The following is a 24,752-nucleotide window of genomic DNA, read 5'->3' as shown; positions in this document are numbered from 1 at the left end:
GAGCCAAGCTGATAGTAGCAGCAGCAGAGGTACAGGTTCACAGCAGAAGGGAGGGATAACACAGAAAAAGAGAGCACAATGGACAAATTTGGCATGGAAAACCTGCAGAACAGTAAAACAGCCTGAACTTGGCTGATCTAGAGGCTGCACAGCAAACTGACGTTTAAAACCTGCTTCGTGTTTCTCAACTGGTAAGTAGAAAGCCGAAGCAGGAAGTCTTCTTGAGGAGGCCACCTTGAAGCTTGTTGCTAGGGGAGAACAGGAGATCCTAGCAAACTTGCCATGCTATCCCAGAAACTGCCTATTTGTGGCCTAGGGTGCACCCAGGACTAGGTGATTAAAACAGGCACAGAGATGGTAATGCCTATGGAGATTCGTATAAGGGAAATGGAGAGGAGTGTCACTCAGTTTCCCTTTTCTTGTGGTTCACAGGACCAGTTGAAGAAGGTCAGGAAACTGGACATATTAGTGTGAATATTTGGGAATTAGGCCTAAGAAGGCCATATTGGAGGGCAGCAGAATATGGAGAGTCAGCTCCTTAGCCCTACAAGTAGAATTCACTGGAGGCTTCTGAGATGCAGTCTCGCAGCAGAGATCAGCACCTGCATGTACCTAGAATCTGTTGATCTAATCTCTCCAGAGCAGAGGCCATCCAACAAGGTCCCAGTGGCGTGTTTACTGCTAAGCCCCATCTGCTGGAACTCTGCAATAGTCACAGCCTGAGAGTGGAATCTTGTCTGTCTAGACAAAATTCTAATCAATAGTACTTCCCATTTTGTCCTACTTAGACTGGTGAGAAGGGAAGTAGAAAGCTATTTCAACCAGCTTCAGTTTTAGGCCACTCCAGCTGGCAGCTCAGTGAGAAACATAAAAAGAGGAAGAGGTCAGCAACCACCAGTCCTTGTTCTCTCAAAGGGGTACATGACTCAAGAAGAAGCAGAAAGGAGGACAGCTGGCATAGACAGGGATCCTCCATCCATATTAATAGTTTTGGCCACCTCAGTGGACATGACTCTTTAGTTTTTCATTAAGAATCTTTTTTCCTCTTTTTTTTTTTTCTGGTGTTCTTGCTATGCTGATCAGTTCAAGGATATATATAAACATATACACATTTTTTCTTCTTTTTTTAATGACTTTTATTTTTGTGTTGTGTTTTGAGGGTTAAGGTCCTTCATTTATTTTGGTTTTGTTTTTTTCTCTTGATTTTCTTCTCTCTTCTTCCCCTCATAATCAAATTCTCTTGTGTTTCTCTGTCTCTCTCTCTCCATACTTTCTTTTGTTTTTCTTTCTTCATTATAGCCACCACTTGCTACATCTCTTCTGCTTTCTCTCTGTTCACATTTTGAACATTCTAAATGTTATTTTTACCTTCTTATCACATTTTTCCTCTTAATGAACTGTATTTTTACCATCTTTTAGAAAATTTGGTTCATGTAACTCCTGCCTCCACCATTCACGTCATTACAGTTATTAGACTGTGAATGGCATAGGTGACAACTGCTTTTTGCTTTTAATGTCAGACCTAGTTCATAGCTATTTGTTGTTTTTTGCTGTTGACAATTGCTGAACCCACCATTCCCATTGTTGTAGTAATTAGTTTTGTTAATGCAATGTAAGTACTTGTTTTTTTTTTATTGTAGTGGAGCATAGCATCGCTTCTGCTATTGCTATTGTTTGTTTTCCCATTTTCTGTGAGGCACTGGGCATCTACTGAGACACTACAAACAGAGACTCTGATGCTGAGCCAAACCCCACCAAGAGAGCACACACCTTGCTCAAGTACAAATTAACCATGCTCAAACTCAATACTTTAGTACAAAAAAATTAAAGAGAAAAAATACACCCAAACTAATTACCAGGCCCCAAGGAGAAATGGCTAGGAAGGAAGAAAGGCTGTAGAAATGACACCTATGAGGGGGTCTTAATCGAGATCACTTCCATACCCCTTTAGAATATAGAGTTGTTAAATGAATAAGAGCAACCACAGAGGGTATATCCCATACCCAACACTCTCTGCTATATACAACACAGTCGACAGACCTGCAAGAAGAACCCCAGTCTTTTGAAACCTACAAGGAAAATGGAATCTTCAAGCTCTGACATACTACACATTGTTATCAAAACATACTAATGGTCAACAAAGATCCAGAAGGGAAACTATACTACAAAACCTATTTGGAAATATATTGTAAAAATCACAACCACCTGATATCCCAGAACACTTTGGTAGAAGAAAGCTCTACCCTAGTACACATAATAATGGAAAAGAAATCCTTCCCAATGGACACATAAAACTCAACACAGGAACACAAGAAGTATAAATTTAAAAAAAAGCAAACAAGGTAACATGATTCTTCCTAAAGTTCATAATTTACAAGAAAGTGAGTCAAAAGATACTGGAATGGATGAAATACCAGCTAAAGAATTAAAGGAATGATTATAAAAATGATTTTAAAAATTCCATGAAAACATAAAAAAATAACTAAATGAATTAAGGAAATTAGTATAGGATATGAATGAAAAATTTAACAAGGAGACAGAGATTTTGAAAAAGAACAAAACAGAAATCTTAGAAATGAAAGACACAATAAATCAAATAAAATATTCAGTTGAAAGTTTCTTTAATAGAGTATATCATGCTGAACATAGAGTATCATAGATGGAAGAAGATAAAGTGGCCAGCCTTATACATTCAGACAGTAGTAAAGGAAAGAAAATAAGTAACCATGACCAGAATATACAAAAACTCTGAGACAACATTAAGATATCAAATTGGGCTGGGGTTGTGGCTCAATGGTAGAGTGCTTGCCTAGCATGCGTGATCATAGAGCCTTTTTTTTTTTTAACCTCATGACCAAGTCAGTTTTGTGCCAGAGATGCAAGGATGGCTTAACATATGCAAATCAATCAATGTAATTCACCACATGAATACAATTAAGAAAAAAAAAACACATAGTACTCTGAATAGATGCAGAAAGAGCCTTTTCCAAAATTCAGCACCCATTCATGATATAAACACTGAAGAAACTAGGGACAAAAGGAACTTACCTGAACATTATAAAGGCTATATATGACAAACCTATACCTTTCCTCTATGCAAATAACGAATCTTCTGAGGAAGAAATCAGGAAAACAATCCCATTCACAATAGCCACAAAAATTATGTAGGAATAAATCTAGACAAGGAGGTAAAAGACAATGAGAATTATGAAACTAAAGAAAGATATTTTAAAAGACACAAGAAGATGGAAAGTCCTCCCATGTTCATGGAGGCAGAATTAATATCATTAAAAAGGCCATAGTACTAAAAGCAATGAGGTATTCAATGCAATCCCCCATCAAAATACCAATGACATTCTTCACAAAAATAGAAAAAACTGTCCTAAAATTCATTTGGAAGAATAAAAGACCCACAACAGACAAAGCAATTCTAAGCCACAGAGTAATCCTGGAACCATAGCAATACCTGATTGTGAATTATACTAAACAGCTATAGTAACAAAAATATGGACACATAGACCAATGATATGGAAACAAACCCACACAGATACATTCATCCAATTCTGGACAAAGGTGCCAGAAATACACATTGGAGAAAGAACAACCTTTTTAACAAGTGGTTCTGGGGTAACTTGTTAGACTTATGTAGAAGAATGAGACTAGATCCTTATCTCTTTGTGTTGACAAAAGTCAACTCAAAATGGATCAAAGGCCTACGAATTAGACCAGAAATTATGCAACTCCCAGAAACAAACATAGGGTCACTGCTCTAACATATTGATGCGGGCAATGACTTTTGCATTATGATTCCTAAAGCTCAGGAAATAAAACAAGAATTAATAAAAGGGAAGAAATCAAATTTAAAAAGAAAAAGAAACAATTAAGAGTGTATAGACAGAAGAGAAAAGAAGTGTATAGACAGAAACTACAGAATGGTAGAATAATCTTTGCTAACTACTCTTTTGATAGAGGATTATATCCAGAATATATATTAAAAAAAACTCAAAAACCCCCAAAATTTTTAAGTAACCTAATTAATAAATGTGCAAATAAACTAAACAGACACTTCTAAAAAGAAAAAATACAAATAGCCAAAAATATATGAAATAAAGTTAATCATCTTTAGCAATTAGGAAATGCAAATCAAAACTACACTTAGATTCATCTCACTCCAGTTAGAATGGCAGCCATCAAGAATACAAACAAATGCTGGCAATGATGTGGGGAAAAGGAATACTTTTACACTGTTGGAAGCATTGTAAATTAGCACAAGCACTATGGAAACCAGTATGGAATTTCCTCAAAAGACTATGAATGGAACCACCATTTGACCAAGCTGTACCACTCCTCAGAATTTAAGTCAGCATATTGTGGTGATGGCTGCATACCCATGTTTATAACAACATATTCACAGTAGCCAAACTATGGAACCCACCTACATGTTCATCAGCTGATGAATGGGTAAAGAAAATGTGGTGTATATGCATAAGGCCAATACAAGATTTTGGGGGCAGAATTTAGCAAAAGTTCTGTTGACTTAGCTTTTCCAATCATTTTGGACATCAAATCTTGATGAGAGTTCTGTAAAGGATCCTCATAGTTTAGGTATTTCTCTAGAATGGCAGCAGGTAGGCTTACTTTTCTCCTGACAGGATAAAGCTAATCATGACTCACTAGGAACCAGAGGTTTTCAAACAAAGCACTTTAGATGCTCAGTAGTTTCAAACAGGAACATGATCTTTAGTCATTGTGAAGTGCCAAAGTAGGAATACTCTTCCCCGGAGATAATCTATATCCTCTTCTACCTGGGACCAGGATTGCTAATGACCTGCAACTGCGTTAACCCACATTGAGGGCTGTGACTTAATAGGAAAGTCTGAGGATCTACTCTGCACTTTGTAGCAGACTCAGCACCATGCTGACCCTAGCAACAGGTAATACCAGGTCGCCCATTTTCTTGCCAATCGCTCTCCATTACTTCAGTTTCAATTCACTCTTTATTTTCCCTTCTTGTTTCTGTTTATTTCTGTTTATTTGTTTCTGTTTATTTGTTTTTGCCATTGAGATGGTTTTCTTTCCATGTTGGCCAGGAACACAAGTATCAAGTGTCTTTGTCACTGTGCTGCAGTGTGAGGCCTGTTCAGCATTTCATGCAGTAGGAAGCAAAAGCTGAGTTTATTCTTTTTGACCATGTAATTGGAATTGGACTTGTGTTTATACTACTGTACCCACTGGCCGTAAGGAGGCCCAGTTCTTTCCAGATTTCAGGGTTTTGTTTTGTTTTTTTCTCACCACCTTTCCACAGCAACACAAATGCATGCTAAGAAGCTAAATGTCCAAAGCATAGTCTCCAAAATGATGGGTTTATTTTTTTCTAGCGTTTCCCACCAATGTACTTACTAATGTTTTCCTCTTCAAATTTTCAAACCAACAGTTTGTTCCATACATTCTACCTTAATTTTGTTGCATTATATTTACACAGATATTTTTGCATATTTGATCTGAAACCACATAAAGTATGGATAAGTAAATGTATGTATGCACGTTCACAGCAATCTGTGTTCTCAAATGGTTACTTTCCAGAGTAAGAACAGAAAAGGTCAAGCAAAAGAGTTCATCAGAAAATCGTCAATGCCTCTCTACGGGGAAGGATTACCAATCTCATACTGGCCAGAAACTTAAGTTTCCTAGCATAAACATCCCCCACAATTCATACTAAGAGATTACAGGGAGAATCCAGCCTTTGGTTGCTACTGTCAGTGGTGGCTGCTGGCAGAGAATCCCTTATTGGGGTCACCACTTAATAGTTACATGCTGAGAGGAGAAAGTGGGTGTTATCAGATGACTGCTCAGGAATGTGCCCTAAAGGGGAAACTAATTGGGACTCAGAGAATGGTCATGTGGCTCTCTTTGGCAATTTGTTTCAAAGAGTTGTCTGCAACTCCAGGTGTATAACCTGTACCTAGGTCACCTTCAACAATTTTTCTTCCTGTAAACAGGGAAAGGAATGCTGGAAAATGAGCAGAAGAGAGAAGACAGGCAGGAGTCCCAGTCACATCTGACCCCATTAGCCAATGTGACACTATTTGCTAAACCTGTAGCTGATTTTTTTTTTTAACAATCCTTAAGACTTTTCACCTGCTTTGTTTACAAATTGAACCTCAAAGCAATGAATAGTAGTGAGGTTGAATGCTGTAGCTGAAAGCGCTGTAAGATTTGTAGAAATCAAATCTCAACTCCAGAATGTCATTGCTCTGTAGCCTTAATCTCATCACATAACACTGTGCTATGTGTTCTTATTTTCTCTTAGAAAATGATGGTTATAATAACTACTTCAACAAATTAATGTAAAGAGGAAATATGGAAAACTTTAAGGAACTGGGCAAATACAAGGTGTCAATTCTTCTTGGTCCCTTTCTCATCCTATGCCCAAGCCTTCTACCCATAGAGATTGGCTTGGGTGATGAGAACGTTCATACAGACCTGTTAGGAATCAATTTGTTCTGTCCACATTGGCCATCCTTGCTGTTCCTCAGATACAGCAGACATCCTTCCTCCTCAGGGCAGTTGGTCTTGCTGTTCCATCTCCCTCAATGCCTCTCTCACCTTTACGCACATGGAATATCTGTCACCTCCTCAGCTCTGCTGACGTGTGGCCTAGTGCTCAGTGTGCTCATTGTGGCTCACCTTAAAACTGTTACCTATACATCTTCATTGTTCCTCCTTGCTTTAACACTGAGTCCCCTTACCATACTCCTTTCCTTTTTTAAATTTAAAATTTTAACTTTGTATGTATTTTAGTGCAGGGGATTGAACCCAGGGCCTGTGTATGATAAATACATACTCTGTCGCTGAAGGCACCACCCACCTTCCCTTTTTTTTTTCTTTTTTTAAACATCCTTGTCATCGTATAGCACTGTATAACATATTGCTTATCCTATAGTTATTGCTATTCTCTGCTTTTCCTCTCTAAACTGTATACTCCATGAGGGTATAAGTCCATTTCTTTGCTTCACTGATGTATCCCTGGCAGGTGTTTCCTTGTGTGTGGTTAGGGCAAAAATAAATGATTTAGAATGAACTCTCAAGCATTTTGGACCAAATAAGACTATGGAACTTACTCAGGAACAGGCTGTGCCCTGCAGTAACATGCCCTTTTTTTTCCTCCACATCCCCAGAGCACAGAGTACAAAAAGTATGAAATGTGTAAAATGCCTGGAAAAAAATGGATTTGGGTATGACACAGTTTCCCAAGAGGTCTGAGTGCCCAGACTCCAGTAAAATCCATAATAATTATCCTCTTCTTTCTGAACCAGAGAATCAAATATACTGGATCACATTTATTTTTTCCTATATTTGGCTGATATTATGCATACAGAAAGTCAATATAATATGGAGAATATTAATTACAGCCCTCAAGTCAAGACCTTTGATATAAACCCTGGTGAATATTTATACTCAATAGGTCATTTAAAAGTGTGAAGGTTGACATTTAAATTAAAATTAATGTGATAATTTTTTCATAAAAGAGGGATAAAATGAAATTCAGTTGTTTCATATCAGTGGATGGTCCCACTGTGTTACATATGTCATTTTGAGCCTAGCTGAGTAGGACATTGGCACCTAATCTCATAGAGTGATCCTATTTACCTCACCCAAGTGAAGAAACACAGCTGATTAGGCTTCTTCTAGGCACCTATCCTTTGTTCTTGGAATTTTCTGCTCTATGAGCAGAAAGCTATTATGTAGTACAACCTTAGAAAACATTGAAGAGATGACATAATGTTCAGAAAATTTCTATAGCATTAAATCCAAAAGGAAGAATGACTTTATGGATGAGTTATTGGAAGAAATACAAACTATGAGACATAAAACAAAGAGGAGTAAATGCTATAAAAACAAAGAAAGGAGTTCACAGTAATAGTGAATATTTCTTTCTGTCAAAGGAGCTGAAATTCAGATAATGTTCTCATGTTACCTGACATTTATTTTCCTCCACTTCCAGTAGATAAAATGATAGTTGTTCCTCCGATATCTGTCTGTAATGGGTGCTTTAAACTTAATCTGATGCCATACAATTTCTGTGCTCAGTCATATGGACTTAAAGTTTCATGTATCCCTGGAACCAGGCATCATGCAATGTTTTTATGTGATGCTTGTCTTACTTCTATGCCTTTATAAATTAAATTTGCCCTTGTCCTTTCTCTGGATATTAACACAGTTAAGAATTTCAATAGGTTCAACTCAGAATGATGCCCCAGGCAAGCATGGCACCTGTTTATGTTCTAGCTCTACATGAACACAATCATTCCCATATTTGAACACACATGATCAAGGAAATAACAATTTTCTGAAACAGTGTGAAGAGAGAGGACCAAATCAAGCATTCTGGAGATCATTTATGTGCTCAAAATATGATTTAATGTGTGAAACAGCCTTAAATCCTCAAAACCCAAACATTTCATTATAGAGTTTGAGCTGTCAAGTGGCAAAACAAAACTTATTCAGGACTCATCCTAATTTAGAGAAGACTGAAGCTGGGAACACAATCATGGAGTAAGAAAGTTGACACAGAGTCTACCTTTGAAGATTATTTGGCTGTAAATATCACACGCAGACAAATAGAAATCAAAAAGGGCAAATCACAATATAAGATCATAAGCCCCAAAGTATGCTGTGGAAAGCATGTGTGAACCAAAAGCACCGGCCCTGTATAGAGATCATATATCAAGCGGAAGTGACAAAAGGCGACAGCTGTCAGCTCCCAAGATTCTGATGACAGGTGTCAGAGAATGAGAAATGTATTGGATGGTCTGTATTGAAAGTAACATTTGTGTGTGTGTGTGTGTGTGTGTGTAGTTAGAACCCAGCTTTATTGTTTCGACCAATTTTTATTTACAGAATACAAATCTCTTCAAAAAGATACATTCCTTCCTTTAATCAATGGCAAAAAGCCTTATGAAGACAGAAATAAAGGCTATACATTACTTATATTTAAACAGAAAAATAAACTTCTCCATTAAGAAATATTGAACATATAGCAAAAATGTATTTTTACTTAAGCAATTCATGAATGAGACAGTTTTTAATTTTCTTCACCAGCAATGCCATTTTATCCACAGAAGAAATTTTACTTAAATTAACAACAGTAAAAATGTAAAAATTAAATTTTAAACATAAATTATGCAACCAAAAAAACCCAAGAAGTGTCTCTATTACCAAACAGATTAATAAGTTTTCAGACACTCAGATATTTTCTGAGGCATATCAAAACACCTGCATAAAAAGTTACATTCAATTGAGAGATATCAATCCATTTTCAGCACTAAGATTATTTGTAGCACTTACAGTATATACAAAACAGCATTATACTACTGTAGATCACATTTGATACACACAAATTTAAGCTTTATGACACAATTTCCCAATTGAACAAACAGCTAATGCAATGACAATTACTCATTTCATTTTTTTTTCTTTCTTGCACATGGGATAACCACATCTTCTCCCTTAGAATAATAGTATGTTTTAAAATTCAAATACTTTCTATCATGGAAACTTGACCTAACCATACAAAGACTCCTAAATACAATAGAGTCAAAAAGTTTTCTTTGAATATTCTATTAACTTATAGTTATTTCAGTACAGTTAAACACAGAAATCTATTTCAGATTATTGAACAATAAAAAATTCCGTATGTCACTACCTATATTTAAGTAGGAGTACACCACAACTAAAACCATGTTAAGTAAACACTCTCATCTCCTCCACTGCTTTTTAGGAGGCCTTTTCCAGGTCACAGGAGCTAGTTTACATGAATACCGCTGGGTTTCAATCTATCTCTGAAAATTTCTTATTAAAAGTTTTGAAACTTAACTAACGGAAAGTTTACAATTCCAATAAGCTAGGGTTTTTTTTCTTACTCTTCACTAACTAGTTGAAATATAATATGTAATGATTTCAAATTTCATAAACACCTTGTGTTTCATTAAAAGGATTAATGGTATCCAAAATACCATTAGTGGGTAAGATATTAACAAAAAAAAATGAGTATTTTTAAAGAGCGAAGTTTTCATAACAAGGAAAGTTATAGGATTCATAATGAATACAGATATAATAATATCTTACCCCTGCTGGTTTATAATGTAAGTAGTACACTAAGTGCAGGAAGTACAGAAAAGAAAAAGAAAATTTCAGGAGAGAAGTCTACTAACAACTTGAGTTTTGGATGATGGCTCGAACACAAAAGGAATTTATAGTGCTTATAAGCATCATCATTTTTTTCCCCATTCAAATAGTTCAGATTTTCTTTCGATATCAAATTTTGATCTGGAAATAAAAAAAAAACTTCAGTCTAAAAACTCTGTTAAGAAAACTAACTCATTAAGTAATACATCTTATTAATTTCAGATTTCAAGTATACAAAGCAACGTGAATGAAGTGTTTTCTTTTACAGCAACACTTTTACAGATTGAGTTACAAAGTTGAGGAAAAACTCATTTAAAATAATTGATACACGTGCTGTTTAAGACATAAAACCCAAGAGTTAACACTGTAATCACACAAGTGATATGTAATAGGAAAAAAAGGTAGTTCAATATAACATATAACTTGTTTTTGTTTTTTTTAAAAAAAGTGAAAATAAAAGAGAGTGCCTTAATATGTAACTAAATTTCCCAGTAAAAGGGCATTCTGAAATCTAATGGATCAAAGAAAAAGCAAAGCTACTTTACAGAGTACTTTAATTCTTTTTCCTTCTCTGCATAATAATTACTAGCATTTTCTTCTGTGTAAACTAGTAACAAATTGATGCCAGTAACAAAACTCTCCTAGCATAAAGCATGTTTATTTTGTCTATCAACTGAATGACTGATTATTAAAAGCTGAAGGCTTTATTACTTTGAAATACAATATAAAATGCTTAAAAAACAATTTAAAGCAGAAAACCAAATTGATAGTATTTTCAATTATATTATGAAGTAATGAACTCACAAATGGTAGAGAAGTCCTTTGTATAATGTAAAAAAGAAACATTTGAATAATTTTAAAAGTGGAGTTTTAAACTTTTAATTGAGAGTGTTTGGGGGAACTTTTTTTTAAGTCTGGAATCTTTAGTTAACATACTTATGAAGTTAAAGTAAATATTTTTAGCAAAAAAGGAAATGGATATAGTTGTCATTAAAAGGTTACCTGTCTTTTCTTTTATAATTCTACAATGAACAACTTTAGAGAAGTTACCTGAGAAACATTTAAGTTGAACGAAGAGCAGTTATTTGCCATCTCTTTATTTATGGGATTCAGAGTAACATTAAATTTCAAAGTTTTTTGTAGAAAATATTAACAAAAATATTTCTGCAAACAGGAAAAGGTAATACTTCACTGTGTAATCATTAAACTATATTTTCAGTTTCCTTTAGTTTAGAATTGTGACTCAAAGAATGAAACTCTAATAATATAACAGCATATAAATTCACTGTTTCCAGGAAGCTAATCTTACAAAAATTGATGGTCAACTAAAAAATGGGTAAAAGCCTTATCAGGCACTGAGAGGGTAAATAAATAATTACTGCCATTAACCAAAGCTGATAAAACACTATTTCCAGTTCCTATTACCTCACTTTACATCCATAGCTGTTGGCTATTTTCAATCTAAAAGCAATGAACTAGATTCATTTCCTGTCAGAAAAATGTATACAAAAGGGAAGAGAATACAAAACACTACACAATCTCATATGTAAGATACAATTCACACTTATTTACAATTTTTTTATTTACACTGCTTTATACACATTCCATGCAGAACTAGTTGATGAGTTTTGTGCTCATATTGATCTCATACAATCACATCAACAGTATGATTGGCTACCACATCTCTTTGATTTCCAGAAAAATGTTGGTAACATGGGATTAGGAGAGGGAAAAAAAATCAAATATCACTGGTTAGGTCAGATCATACAAGTATTTAAGGGGGAAAAAAGGGAGGGGTGGAAATTAGCTTGTTAAAAGCATTGAGGCCACTATGGTTTATTGACTAATATTGAATATATATGAAACCACTTCAAACAACCATTTTTATAAATACAAAATGAGCTTACTACCAGCTGAGGGATTAAGTAAGGCATTCAAGTCCCATAGCTTAACATAAAAAGGCAACTGATATCTGCAAGCCACAAGACAAATTTTAGAGGGAGATTTTAGAGTGCTGTTGAGATTTTTACTCTTCTTTAGAATCCCCTAAATGGTCAATGTAAAGAGAAGTAATTTTGAGCCCTATTGTTAGTCTGCACCATGATCCCCCAAACCCGTACAGGAAGTAGGAACATCACAACACCACAAATCTACCCAGAATGTGGCAACGCATACTTCTTCCAGGACTAAATTTGACAGCCTTTATTCTGGGTTACATTCAATTCTATCTGGCTCTCTCTGAAACAGCTAGCAGCTCTGCACAGTCTACAATCAGTGACTGATATTTCAAGAGTAAATAATTCATTTTACTTAGAGTAAATCAAGATTAAAAAGTTACAATGAGCAACCAGATGATTTTCTAAAATTAATCTTATTAACATAAAACTTAAATTTCTCTGGAATATTTTTATTGCATACACTCAACAGATGATTCAGATGAAAGAAGTCACAGGTCATGTTAAATTTATAATAAATAATTCACATGTAACAGATTAAATTAACACAGAAAGGCTTAAACTGCCATCTTTATACCTTTTTGCAGATTGAACAAATTTCTAATTCATCACATACTGATAGCGGTAAGAATACTTCATGACATTTCTCAGTCTATTTAAAAAATAGATTGGTTGTTTTGAGGCATACTTTGTAAAGCAAGATAACCAAATTAAGTAACAGAATTTTAACAAATATTGGCTTTTTGGAATTTTTTTAAGAAAATAACTCACAAGCATTTCTCAGCTACTTGAAAATAATTAAATCTCTTTACTCAGGCACTTTTAATGCAGTAACCTCAGGCTTCATTTTAAAGTACTTGTTAAAATGAACATTTGCATATTCAAGAAAATCAAACACAATAGTAAAATATTTGGCTTGAATCAAAGCCCATAAACCCCAAAAGAAATGAGAAGCCAATGCAAACTGATTGACTTGAATGGAGAGTATTTCTATCTCCTTTTCAGTAACTTCAGTCCCAAATTGTTTATATTCCCTTTAGATTTCAAGGTATGAACACAGCCACTGGCCCTGTAGTTCTCTATCTGGATAGAGACTATAGTCTATATCACTTATACCTGTGAATTCATTGAAATGCTTTCCAATGTCATATGCCAGATAGCTGTATCCAGAATATTCATAATCTATGAACTGTATATCACCCTGTTTTTCATTGTAGATTATATTCTTACACAATAAGTCATTCTTACACAATAAGTCATTATGGCAAAGCACAACAGGACAGCCCAGGTTGGAAAGAATGTCCTTTATCCAAGTCATCTCTTCCTTAAGAATCTGAGAGCAGGGTTGGGGATGTGGCTCAAGCAGTAGCTGCTCGCCTGGCATGCATGCGGCCCGGGTACAATCCTCAGCACCACATACAAACAAAGATGTTGTGTCCGCCAAAAACTAAAAAGTAAATATCAAAAAATTCTCTCTCTCTCTCTCTTTAAAAAAAAAAATCTGAGAGCAACTAATCTAATTCAGATAGTTTTACAAAGGATGTCAACTGGCTCAGAGAAGCTGAATAATATACTCTATAATTAATAGTATTAATCTATAATTAATTGATACTGGAAAATGTACCATAAAAAGTGAAGAAACCACCTTCACAATTAAGATGCATCTGTCATACCAGGTTAATTTTATATATCAGGATATCAGATTATGTGATTTTGAACTTGCCAAATATTTCACTTTTTCCACAATTTATGGGTAGATATTATTCTATGTTGTCATTATTGCCTTTGTTTGTTCTCATATGAATTATAATGCCCTTTTAACTTCAATTAGAAAACTCTGTTTCTGGGACATTTTTCTTCTGTCAAGACACAGATTATTTGTATAAAAAAAGCTATAAAATGGTGTCTCCAAGGTGTGTCCCTGTTCGGTTATCCTGCCTTTTTTTTTTTTTTTTTTTNTCTGAAAAGATCCTAGATGACTGAACTGGGGATATCACATGTTCAGTCATCTAGGATCTTTTCCCATGCTGTGGTAATTGGCAGGCTTTAGGTTCTAGGTGGTGCAGACATCACATTATAGAGCTCCTAGGGAGGCCTGGATTCCTGAGTGACTGTGTGGAACTGAGTTCCATGCCAACCAAAACTGGTATAAAATTTGAGCAGGAAATTAGCTTTTATTGGTTTAAGGCACTGGGATTTTGAGTTTGTTAACATAAAACAATCTACCCATAATCTATATAATCTATCACAATTTATTCTTACTGATATATGACATAAAGACTAGAATATATATATGTATATGTGTATATATGTATGTGTGTATATATACACATGTATATATGTGTGTATACATATGTATATAGGCATTTATGTATATGTATGTGTAAATGTATATATGTACACATGTATTTAAGAATAAATTTATGTATGCACAGTCACATGTCTATCAAAAATCAGGATACATTCTGAGAAATACGCACTATTGGGAAATTTTGCCATTGGGCAAACATCATAAAGTGTACTTAAAATATTTTTTGTACACAACTGTGATGGCTCTGTGTAAGCTTGTGATGCTGGTAGAATTTTTGTGACAGTTACCATTAGGCAGTCATGCATAAGAATCCCTTCTTCATAACTTCCTGAATTTACTTACTTTTTGTTCTTTTGTTTTGTTAGGGTATACCAACACATCTTGACTCTGACAACTTTCATACTTCTTTCACAATAAGCTTCATCTTCTGACTATAAAAACCTTGTCTGAGTCCTATACATCTTTATGATTATTTCCACTCAACATTAAAAACTGTTTCTTTTGACTGAAGAGACAGGATGACTAAGTGTAAGTGATGTCCCAAATAATCCTGAAATTGAAAAATAATATTACTAGGAAAACTGGTTGAAATCTGAACAAAAGTCTGGAGCTTAGTTGATGGTAATATATTGATGCTAACTTCTTAGTTTTGATAAATGTATGAGATAGTTAAATAAAATATTAACACTAAGAGATACTGGATAAAGTCTATATAAAACTCCTTATAATACATTTGCAACTCTTCTGCAAATATAAAATTATTTCAAAATAAAAAATTTTAAAAAATCATCTTCTTTCACAAGACTTGGAGAATAATCTTTACGGATTTAATTCTTTGGATATCCTAATGGCAAACATTGTCCAAAGAAAGTAGATGAGGTGGAGTGAGGCTGAGAAGATATTTGGTGGCTTCTCTTTAAATACAATTATAATTTTTTTCCTCTAAAAATTACAATAAAGCTAAGATAAAATTGACAAATTTAAGTAAACTTGCACTAAATTTCAGTGAATAAAAAAAGACAACCACTTCAAAAAGTTGGCTATAATTTGTTTTGACTTCACATAATCTTGTGAATCCTACAAGGCATTCTCTTCTACTTTGCTCCCAATTTCCTTCCACCTGGGCCAGTTCTTACATTTATAGTCTCTAAGAATATCTACCCTACCCAACTTCCAGAATAATGATGGAAGATGCATGTTAAAATCCCATCTTCATAAATCCTGAAGAATCTCACAGACGTGTAAAGTTATCCTTGTTGGATACAACAGCCCTGTCTCCATGTCACAAATAACTTCAATATGCACATATTAGATAGAGTGTGATCATTTAATTTTAAGAACAACTGTTGAGAGCCCCAGCTGGATCAAGATGGTGCCTGGCATTTTGCCAAAAGGAGTGGTTCCTGCTGCCTCAGGTGCCCGCTATTTTTGAGCTCTCGAGGAGTTCCTAGAGAGTTCTCGTGGGTTGGTTGAGTTCCCGTTGGGCTCTCGAGGAGTTCCTAGAGAGTTCCAGAGGGTTGGTTGAGTTCCGGTTGAGTGCTCGCGATGTTCCCGAAGTTCCAGTGGAGCTCTTGGGGAGTTCCTGGAGAGTTCTCATGGGCAGTGTGAGTTCTAAAAATAAAGTTCGTTCCTGCTTGAATCTTCAAGTGGCTCGAGATTTGTGCCCAGCCAGACTGTGGCAAACAACAACAAAAAATACTTGAGAGTCAAGAAAACAGGTAAAATTGGTCAATAGCTTTGGAATCAGAAAGAACTAGATTTAAATGTCAGGTCTGTAACTTTCTAGCTGGCTTCTGTTTTAAGCAAAAGATTTATCTATTTAGGTCTCAGTTTGTTTATCTATAGAATGGTGATAATAGAGGCTACTTACAAGGTTGCGCATGAGATTTGATGACATGAGGTAAGAAAACTAGTTCCTAGGATGAAGTAGGGATTGCCACATGTTGGTTCTATGTTCTCTGAAAAAAGAGCGTAATCTGATAGTAAAATGGCTTGAAAGTATGACCATAACATGGAGGGAGGAAAAAAACTCAGTGCGAAAATAGAGTCACAGTTCAAGGTGGCCTGGCTGAAAGGGGTGTGCTTTCTAACAAGTGAACGAATGATGGATTGTGGTCAAGGTTACACTCCAGGGGGCCTTTCAATCAGTGTGTTACGACCCTCCTGCCACTGTTCATGGTATCATGGAAAGATGGACAAAATGTACTGCTCTCCTAATATCGAGATTCATTGCAAGACACAACTCAGATTTATGTTGCTTAAATGCATAATCACAGACATCTCCATCAAAATGAATTTGCTGGTGTTGCCTTAGGGCTTTCAGTACCCCCAATGAGAACAGAACAAATTTAACAAGAATGTTAAGAAATGGTGATCATCTACCTCAGTAAACAGAAGGCCTTTGTCCACCCCAAACAAAGTGCATCAGTGACTTTTGAGTTCAAATTCCAAGTAATTGTCCACTGTGTATGTGACACCTCAGTGAGTGATCAGAAAAATATTCTTGGAACCCCGATCACAGTATGACAACTTCTATTAAATACAGAGCTCTTTACAAAAGTCTTTAAGGCCTTATAAGACCAATTAATGATGTAATGATGTTTTGCTCTGTTTAATTACTATCATCTTGCAGTATAATTAAACCCAGTGGCGGAGGCTAACAGTACCAAGATGAGGACAATTAAGTTAGCCACAACATATGTAAGATATGTTTATGTCCCAAATAAATCTTCTGACAGGAAGGAAGTATGTCCACTTTAATTAAAATAAACATTTTTCTCACATTTTCACATAATAAAAAGATACTCAGTTTCTGTATTCTATCAGTAGGATTGATTCTTAACCTTTCTAAAAATTGGGTACTAAGATTAACTGATGTTTAAGAAAAAGCTTTACTGGATTTAAAAGTCTAAAAATCATTTTCTTCTGATTCAGATATTTAGAGAAGCCCTGGGTGAATAAAATGTAATATCATTTAGTAAATATAATTATTTCTTTTTAAAAATTGTTTTGCAGTTCTTTATATATTCTGGTTGATAACCATTGACTGCACGTACATTGCAAGTAATCTACTCTCAGATCTGCAATTTTCATTTACATTTATCATGTCTTTTAAAATAAAGTGCCAACTTTTAATTTTATCACATCTATTAAAGTTTTCTTAGGTGGCCCTAAGTTTAGGGTTTTATTTAAGAATATCTTTCCCATATGGCAGCATATATCTTAGTGCATGTATATGTGTATATGTCAGGAGGGGGGTGCTTTATAACCTATCACAACATTATATACAGTTTTTAAGTAATATTTGTTCAAACATTCTACACAGAAGCAGTTTCTAGAGAAAACACAGTCCAAAGTAGAGTCACAAGTGACTGAAGGTCATCAGTTGATTCGAGAAGTAAAAATGTACAGCGCCAGTGGATGAGCCATTCTCTAGAACACTGAAACCACGTAGGTATAGAATGAACTTGGGTTGAGTTGAGATGGTGGATTAGTAACTTACAAACAAATAAACATAAATTTGTTTACCCACTTAGGTAATGTTTTCTGTTACTTGTACTATTAAGTCTTGATTTCAGTTACAACTAACAGAAAATATTACCAGGAATGAGCAAACAAATTGGACTTTCTTTGTCTTTATTACATAATAAGGAGAATGAATGTGGTCAGATATGGACACTAGTTCAGTGTTTCAGTATCATCGAGGCTTTGGTTGCCACCTTCTTTGGCTTTTCCTTCCTGGTTAGAAGATATCTACTAGAGCTCCAGACTTCATATCTGTATTCCAGGCAGGAAACAGAAAAAAAGATAACACCACCCACAAGTATCTATTATATTTTGAGAAAACAGCTACTTTCCTAGAAGTACTCTCTCCAAACGACATGTGCTTATGCCTTATTCATCAGAGTCACTCAAGAGGTAGGCAAGGGAAAAGAAAGTTGGAAATAGATGTTAGCTGCAGAAAGCTGTCTTCCACATATCTTTTCCACATAATGTTAGCAACGCATTTAAAAGCCTGCTATCAATCTTTCAATATTTTTTCTTGAAGTCAGTGTGCTGTGTCTCAATAGGAAGTCCACCATATCCTACTTGTGTGAATTTAGGAAATGACTTAATCCATCTCTCAATGTTTCAGATTCCTTAGTTGCAAAGAGGGATAATAAGAGTATCTCCTTGAGAGCCACTTTCATGACCAAGGGAGTGAGTATGTGTGTAATACTTGGAGTCATGCCTGGCATGTGGCAATCACTGTGTGAGATTTTACCTGACCTTGTTATTGTTTCTACCAACACTCCCAAAGAGGAGGCTGCAGGAAATAGAAAAAGTGAGGGCCATAAGAAACAATAGGAACAAAGTTTAGTCAAACTAATGCTGAGAAGATTCTTTCTTTTCATCCCTACTCATATCCTCCCCTGGGTATGACTTATACTACTGCCCAGGTTCCGTGCTCCTCTTGCCATGAAGAACTCACTAGGATAATGCTTCCCTGCCAAGCTTACTGCATACATGTTCATTGCAGCAATCAGTCTACAAATATTTTAAAGCGCTTACAGTGTGTTCAGCACTGGAAAAGAGTTGTAAACAAGACAGTCACAGCCCTGTCCTGGTATTGATTACAATCCAGGATAAGATGATATTTAAAAATTAATTAGAGAAAGAAATGGTGGGTAATTGATAAGGGCGAAAAAAATGAGAATTTAAGTATTCTGTGAGAGCATACTAATCTTAGGAGCCAGAGAAAGCTTGCATAAGGAAGTGACATTTATGCTAAGATACAAAGGTTAAATAGGAATTAGGTGGAGAGATAGTGCTGCAGTTGGGACATAGGAGTAGAGTTTGGGGAGAATTAAGTGCGTAAAGACCTAGAGGAACCATGAGAGTGGTGTGCTAAAGTTCTTTATCTCCCTTTTCTACCCACTGAGTCCTGTTCTTTTTGCACTGTTGCTAGTCAACAGCAAGTTATTTGGTGGATGTTTATGATGGCCCAGGCCATAAATACTAGCTGCATAATTCTCATTTTCCAGTTTCCCTGAAGCAAAAAGACACTGATGAGATAGTCTGATAGTCTGTCTTGAAGTGTTGAACATTTCCAGATCTTAAAGCACTTTGCTTTCAGAGATACTTATAAATGAACAAGAAGCTTCTATACACCATTGCTTGCTTCATGAAGAGAGACTTCTACAAGTGGGAATTTCAGCTCTTTGAATGGGTATTGCTTTGCTTAAGAAGTTGTGGGGATGAGATAAGATTATTCATGACCAATAAAAATTATATTGTCTGAAGGTAAAATTGTAATTACCTCAAACATATTGGCATCAGTAATGACATGGAGAACTTTGTCTATGATTTAGTATTGGTTTGAAGCATAATCATTCATAATTCATTAATTCAATTAAATATGTATAATATTACCTTTTATGAGTATCAAAACGTTGAAATATTGCTTAGAAAATGAGAATAGAAATGGGTTTTAATCCTTAGACTTGACTACATAAATACAAAAGTAGAATTTTTATTCTTTTTCTCATTGCCGAGCTATGTCTTAAACTCTAATCAGATCCTCTAGCCAAAGCAATTGCTTTCTGAGCTGTGTGGTTGCTTCCTCTGCTCCAGAGCACCCATATAGCTGTAAGTGCAGGAAGTGCTCATGCCTGCTGAGGATTTCTATTTCCTCCTGAGGTAGAAAGACTAGTTGCAAATCTTGTAATATCACATCTAACCATAAATAGGCAGACAATGCAAAAGCCACACTTCTGAGGATCAAGGAGTTAAAAGGATCCTTAAGTGCTGTAAGTAGTTATTGTGGGTTCTGCAAGACAGGCTCATTAAATTAACATGAAATGCAGAAGCATTTGTCATTTGTCTATATCACATAGGTAAGAGCGTAGGCTGAATCAATGAAAGATTCTTTGGTGCTCCACTTCATGTTGGCTTTGCAAATTTGAATCTCCTTTGTATGATTGCCATCTTTGTCTGCATAGTCTGCTAAGTTTTATAGTTCCTCCAGCTCATCTCCAGGCTGTTGACGTCTACTTCTCATTTATCCTATTGTATCCCTTGGCTTCTGCACTACACGGTTATCTGCCTTTTTTTATAGTGTATGCATTTATGTTTATGTGTATCTTGCCTTACTACAAAATAACATACCTCAATAGATGGGATACAAGACTTGATCACCATTTTTAGTTGCTTGGAAGCTATTAAAATACTTTAAATATTTTCATTTGTAAAATACAAATATTCCCTTCAAATAAAAAAATGTAGTTATCATAAAAGATATGGCTTCAGCTTGTTATGCCTGATGCTGAGATGTAAGTCAGATTCAAAAATACAAAAGTCTAACAGCTGTTACCAAGGAAACCAATTGCTGACTAGATGTTGAGGTACAAGTCAGCTTCCAATCTCTAATTGGAAACTCATAGTCCTAGATGGGCTGCTGGGATGTGAATTGTGTAACCCATGATTAAATCTCTCATGCAGCCATGAAGGCCGGCTGCATACAACAGAAATTCAACTTTACAAGTTTAAATAGCAGAAGATGTTGAGACTTCCTGAAATCACAATCTATTCTGATATATGACATAAAGACTAAAATATATATATGTGTGTGTATGTATGTATGTATATAAGCATTTATGTATATGTATGTGTGTATGCATGTACATATATTTAAGAATAAATTTATTTATGCACAGTCACATACCAATCAAAGATCGTATTCATTCTGAGAAATGCATTATTCGGGGATTTTGCCCTTGGGCAAACATCATAAAGTGTACTCAAGATCCTTTTTGTACAAGACTATGATGGCTCTGTGCAAGTTTGTGGTGCAGGAAGAGTCTTCTGTGACAGTTACCATCAGGCAGTCATGCATAAGAACCCTTCTTCATAACATCCCGGATTTACTTACTTTCTGTTCTTTTGTTTTGTTAAGGTATACCAACGAGTGCATCTTGATTCTGACAACTTCCATACTTCTTTCACAGTAAGCTTCATCTTCTGACCCTTAAAACCTTATCTGAGTTCTCTACATCTTTGTAATTATTACCACCCAGAAAAGCTCACATAACCTGCTATGGAAGAGCAGGTGTGAAAGCACAACTATACCCCTTTGTCCTGTGCAGTCCTTCAAACTAAAGACGTGTCAGCACGGGGGAAGGAAAGCATGAGATTCACATGCAGTTCTCAATTGTTTGGGATCATGTTTTTACAATCAAGAGGTAGAGAATCTTCCCAAGATGGTCTTCAGGGATTGGAAAGGAAGATTTAGCACCATAAAAGGTAGGGATTCTGAAAGAAAAACTAAAATTATTTTAGATTCATGCCCCTTGAAGATCAAATGGCTCAAATATCTAGTAAGAGGAATGATCGTGTCAAAGATGAAACTCAGGCCTATGGTGTGGGAAAGTAGATGAACAGCCATGCTGTTGCCTGCTGTGGGATATAGCATGTGTTTAAGGGGTTGACAATGGAAAAGGATTCATGAAAGCAAATAGTGAAGAGTAAGGAAAGAAACCCAGGTACTGCAGGTAAGGCTAAATGCAGAAAGTGAAGCTGTTGCTCCTGAATCCAGTTTTACCTCCCTAACAGCTGTGCCAAGGGCCCAGACTAGTTAACTAGCCTGCTTTTTCTCATTCCCTTTAGGGAGACACAGGGTGCTGCTATCTTCCATAAATGCAGACCAAGGTTTCCTTCTAGGTGTTCTCATTGTTCCTTTGATTTTCTTATAATAGCATATGTATTATGTAGACATAACTATCTAATGTGAATAAATGTGTTTGTTTGAAATAAGGATAGATGGTCCCTGAGGCAAGATGGTCCCTAGGGATCGCTTTACCACCTTTTCTTGGCTTCCTTTCCTTCTCTCATCCCAATCTCCACTCCCTGAGCAGGTTGTTCCAGGAGCACTTCCTACTAAATCTTTTTTGAGGTCTGCTTCTGGAGAATCTAAGATACCCAAAAAGCCATAAATAACCTCTCCTTCCTCATGGATTACAGCCCTTGAGAAATTAAAGCCAACATTTAGAAAGATGGATCAGTATTGCTGTATGTATATACGTGGCTATATAACCAATGTGATTCTGCAACCTGTACATTTGGAAAAATGAGAAATTATACCCCATTTGATTCAGATGTAAAAAAAAAAAGATGTATCAAAATCTCTGCTTTCAATCACTCCAACCACTCCAACAGATGTTCTGATAAATTCCCTTTCATGGTTAAGCTGAGTTTGATTTACTTGCAACCAGTACAATTCATCAGAATGATGTAGTAACTCCTTTCCTTGTTTCAATAACAGCTCATGTAGATAAATGAAAAATGTCTATGATATTGTGGACCATGAAGGGGATAACTCAGTATTTTTCTGAACAAATATATTGGAGGATTATTGTCATATTCCTTGTGCTTTGGGTGCCATGAACCATTTATTATGTGTGATTTATATATTTTTTCATTGAAGTTTACTGAGCTGTTTCCAAAATTTTCCACAAGGCAACCAGGTGAAAAAATTCAGACTATCTTGATATATTTCATTATATATATATATATATATATCAAAGAGAAGGGAGAAAGGGGGGAGAGAGAGAGAGAGAGAGAGAGAGAGAGAGAGAGAAATGAGAACAAAATTTTCTACATTGCTAATCTGATCATGATCAATCTGGTTTAATGATCTCTATACTTATTCTTTGTCTTCAGGAGAGTTTACATTCCTTACAAAGGTCTCAAAATTCTTTATTGTGTGGTGTCAAGTACAAACTACAGCTACTTTCTTTAGACATTCCCTGGTTTAGTCAGTGAACACCTTCGGTTCTTCGAATTATATGCTCTTTCTTGGCCCAAATCCTTTATTCCTCCTCTTTCTCCATATTGCTGTACCTTCAGATTCTCGCTTCATTTGAGTTACTCTTTTTTTAGTTTCAGGACTTACTCAAGATCTAATCCCTCCCAGGAAGCTCTCTTTGATGCCCTGTCTCCCCACAAATGTAGACCAAGGTCTCCTCCTAGATGTTCTCATTGTTCCCTTGACTTTCTTATAATATCATATATATTATGTAGATATCACTATCTAATGTGAATAAATGTTTATTTGAAATAAGGCTAAATGGTCCCTGAGACAAGATCATGCCTACCCGTTCAGTTTTATATTGCTGAAGTCTATCTAGCACAGTGCCTGGTTCATAGATTCACAATAGTTTTGCGTGAATGAGAAGGAAAGGGAGAAGCTGCGAGAGGGGAAAGATGTCCCTTTGAACACTAGTGTACTCGGTACATTAAATTCCAACCAAGAAACATCTCTTTAGGAGAAATATGCTAATGGAAAAAAGTGTATACTTCCCATCCCCATTCCCTGCTTATCTCTCCCTGGGCATCAACTCATTATGATAACTAAAATTCAATAAGAGCTCCATAACAAAATAAATCCTGTAATTTAAAACTGAATCAAACATCTTTTAGACATGATACCTGCCAGAATACTATACCCAAGTTCTCTTAGAAGAAAGACAGCTAAGAAACCGGTCGATCACTTAACCTCTTTATTGTTATATTGAATTATGGATTAATGTCCAGGAGCAACTAGCTATAAAGACTGCTCTTTAAAATAATTTCATTTTTAAACTTGTCTCATTTAATAGATAGATTAAGGAATAAACAGACAATGAAACACAGAACAAAGTGCAAGAGTGAAAGTCAGAAGAGAATTGCAGTACAGATGGTGTCTGACTCACATGGTTCAACTAATGATTTCTTAACTTTATGATGGCTTGGAAATGATATGCAATCACTAGAAATTATCCTTTGAATTGTGATCTCCCCTGGGGCTAATGATATGAAAAACAATGCTCTCCCTTGATGCTGGGCAACGGCAAGGAGTCTCAGCATCCAGTCAGCTACATGATCTTGAGAGTAAAAACCCAGCTGATACTTAGCTGTTGCTAAGCTATGATGTTAGGTGAGGTGTGTGAAATGTGTTTCAACTTGGCACATTATTGGGTTATAACTCCATTGCAGGTTGAAAAGCATGTGTGTATTGCTTCTTGTACAGGAAGAAGACTAGTCTGTCACCCAAGGGCAGCCCGTATGCAACAGATTGAAGAGTAGCATTTGCTGAATAAAAGAATTGCTGTCGTTACAAATGAAATGCACACCTAACATGAAGACCTCTACCACAAGGCACCAGCAGCGAATGAAGCAGAAAGCTCTCACCTATGCATGCACCTGTGTATCCAGTGAGACTCGCCCTTTTCTCAGCACAGTTCTAAGTTTTAAATTGTCAAGTTTCACCCTGAACAGAATCA

General features: G+C 35.7%; 1 protein-coding gene and 1 pseudogene across 1 annotated transcript in view; one reads left to right on the top strand and one right to left on the bottom strand.

Moving 5' to 3' along the window:
* Ptger3 (prostaglandin E receptor 3) overlaps positions 1 to 24,615 on the top strand; it is a 203,715-nt gene extending 179,100 nt beyond the window's left edge. Inside the window, exon 3 of the mRNA XM_048814069.1 lies at positions 24,500 to 24,615. Within this exon, the coding sequence (XP_048670026.1) occupies positions 24,500 to 24,511 (12 nt within the window). The 3' untranslated portion in view covers positions 24,512 to 24,615. The remainder of the gene's footprint in view (positions 1 to 24,499) is intronic.
* Positions 12,360 to 16,351, bottom strand: LOC107146336 (annotated as a pseudogene).
* Positions 24,616 to 24,752: the final 137 nt, after the last annotated feature.

This window comes from Marmota marmota, unplaced genomic scaffold (genome assembly GCF_001458135.2).
Source record: "Marmota marmota marmota unplaced genomic scaffold, marMar, whole genome shotgun sequence".
NCBI lineage: Eukaryota > Metazoa > Chordata > Mammalia > Rodentia > Sciuridae > Marmota > Marmota marmota.
Note: the sequence above shows the minus strand (reverse complement) of the source record. Positions and strands in the feature narration are given on the sequence as shown.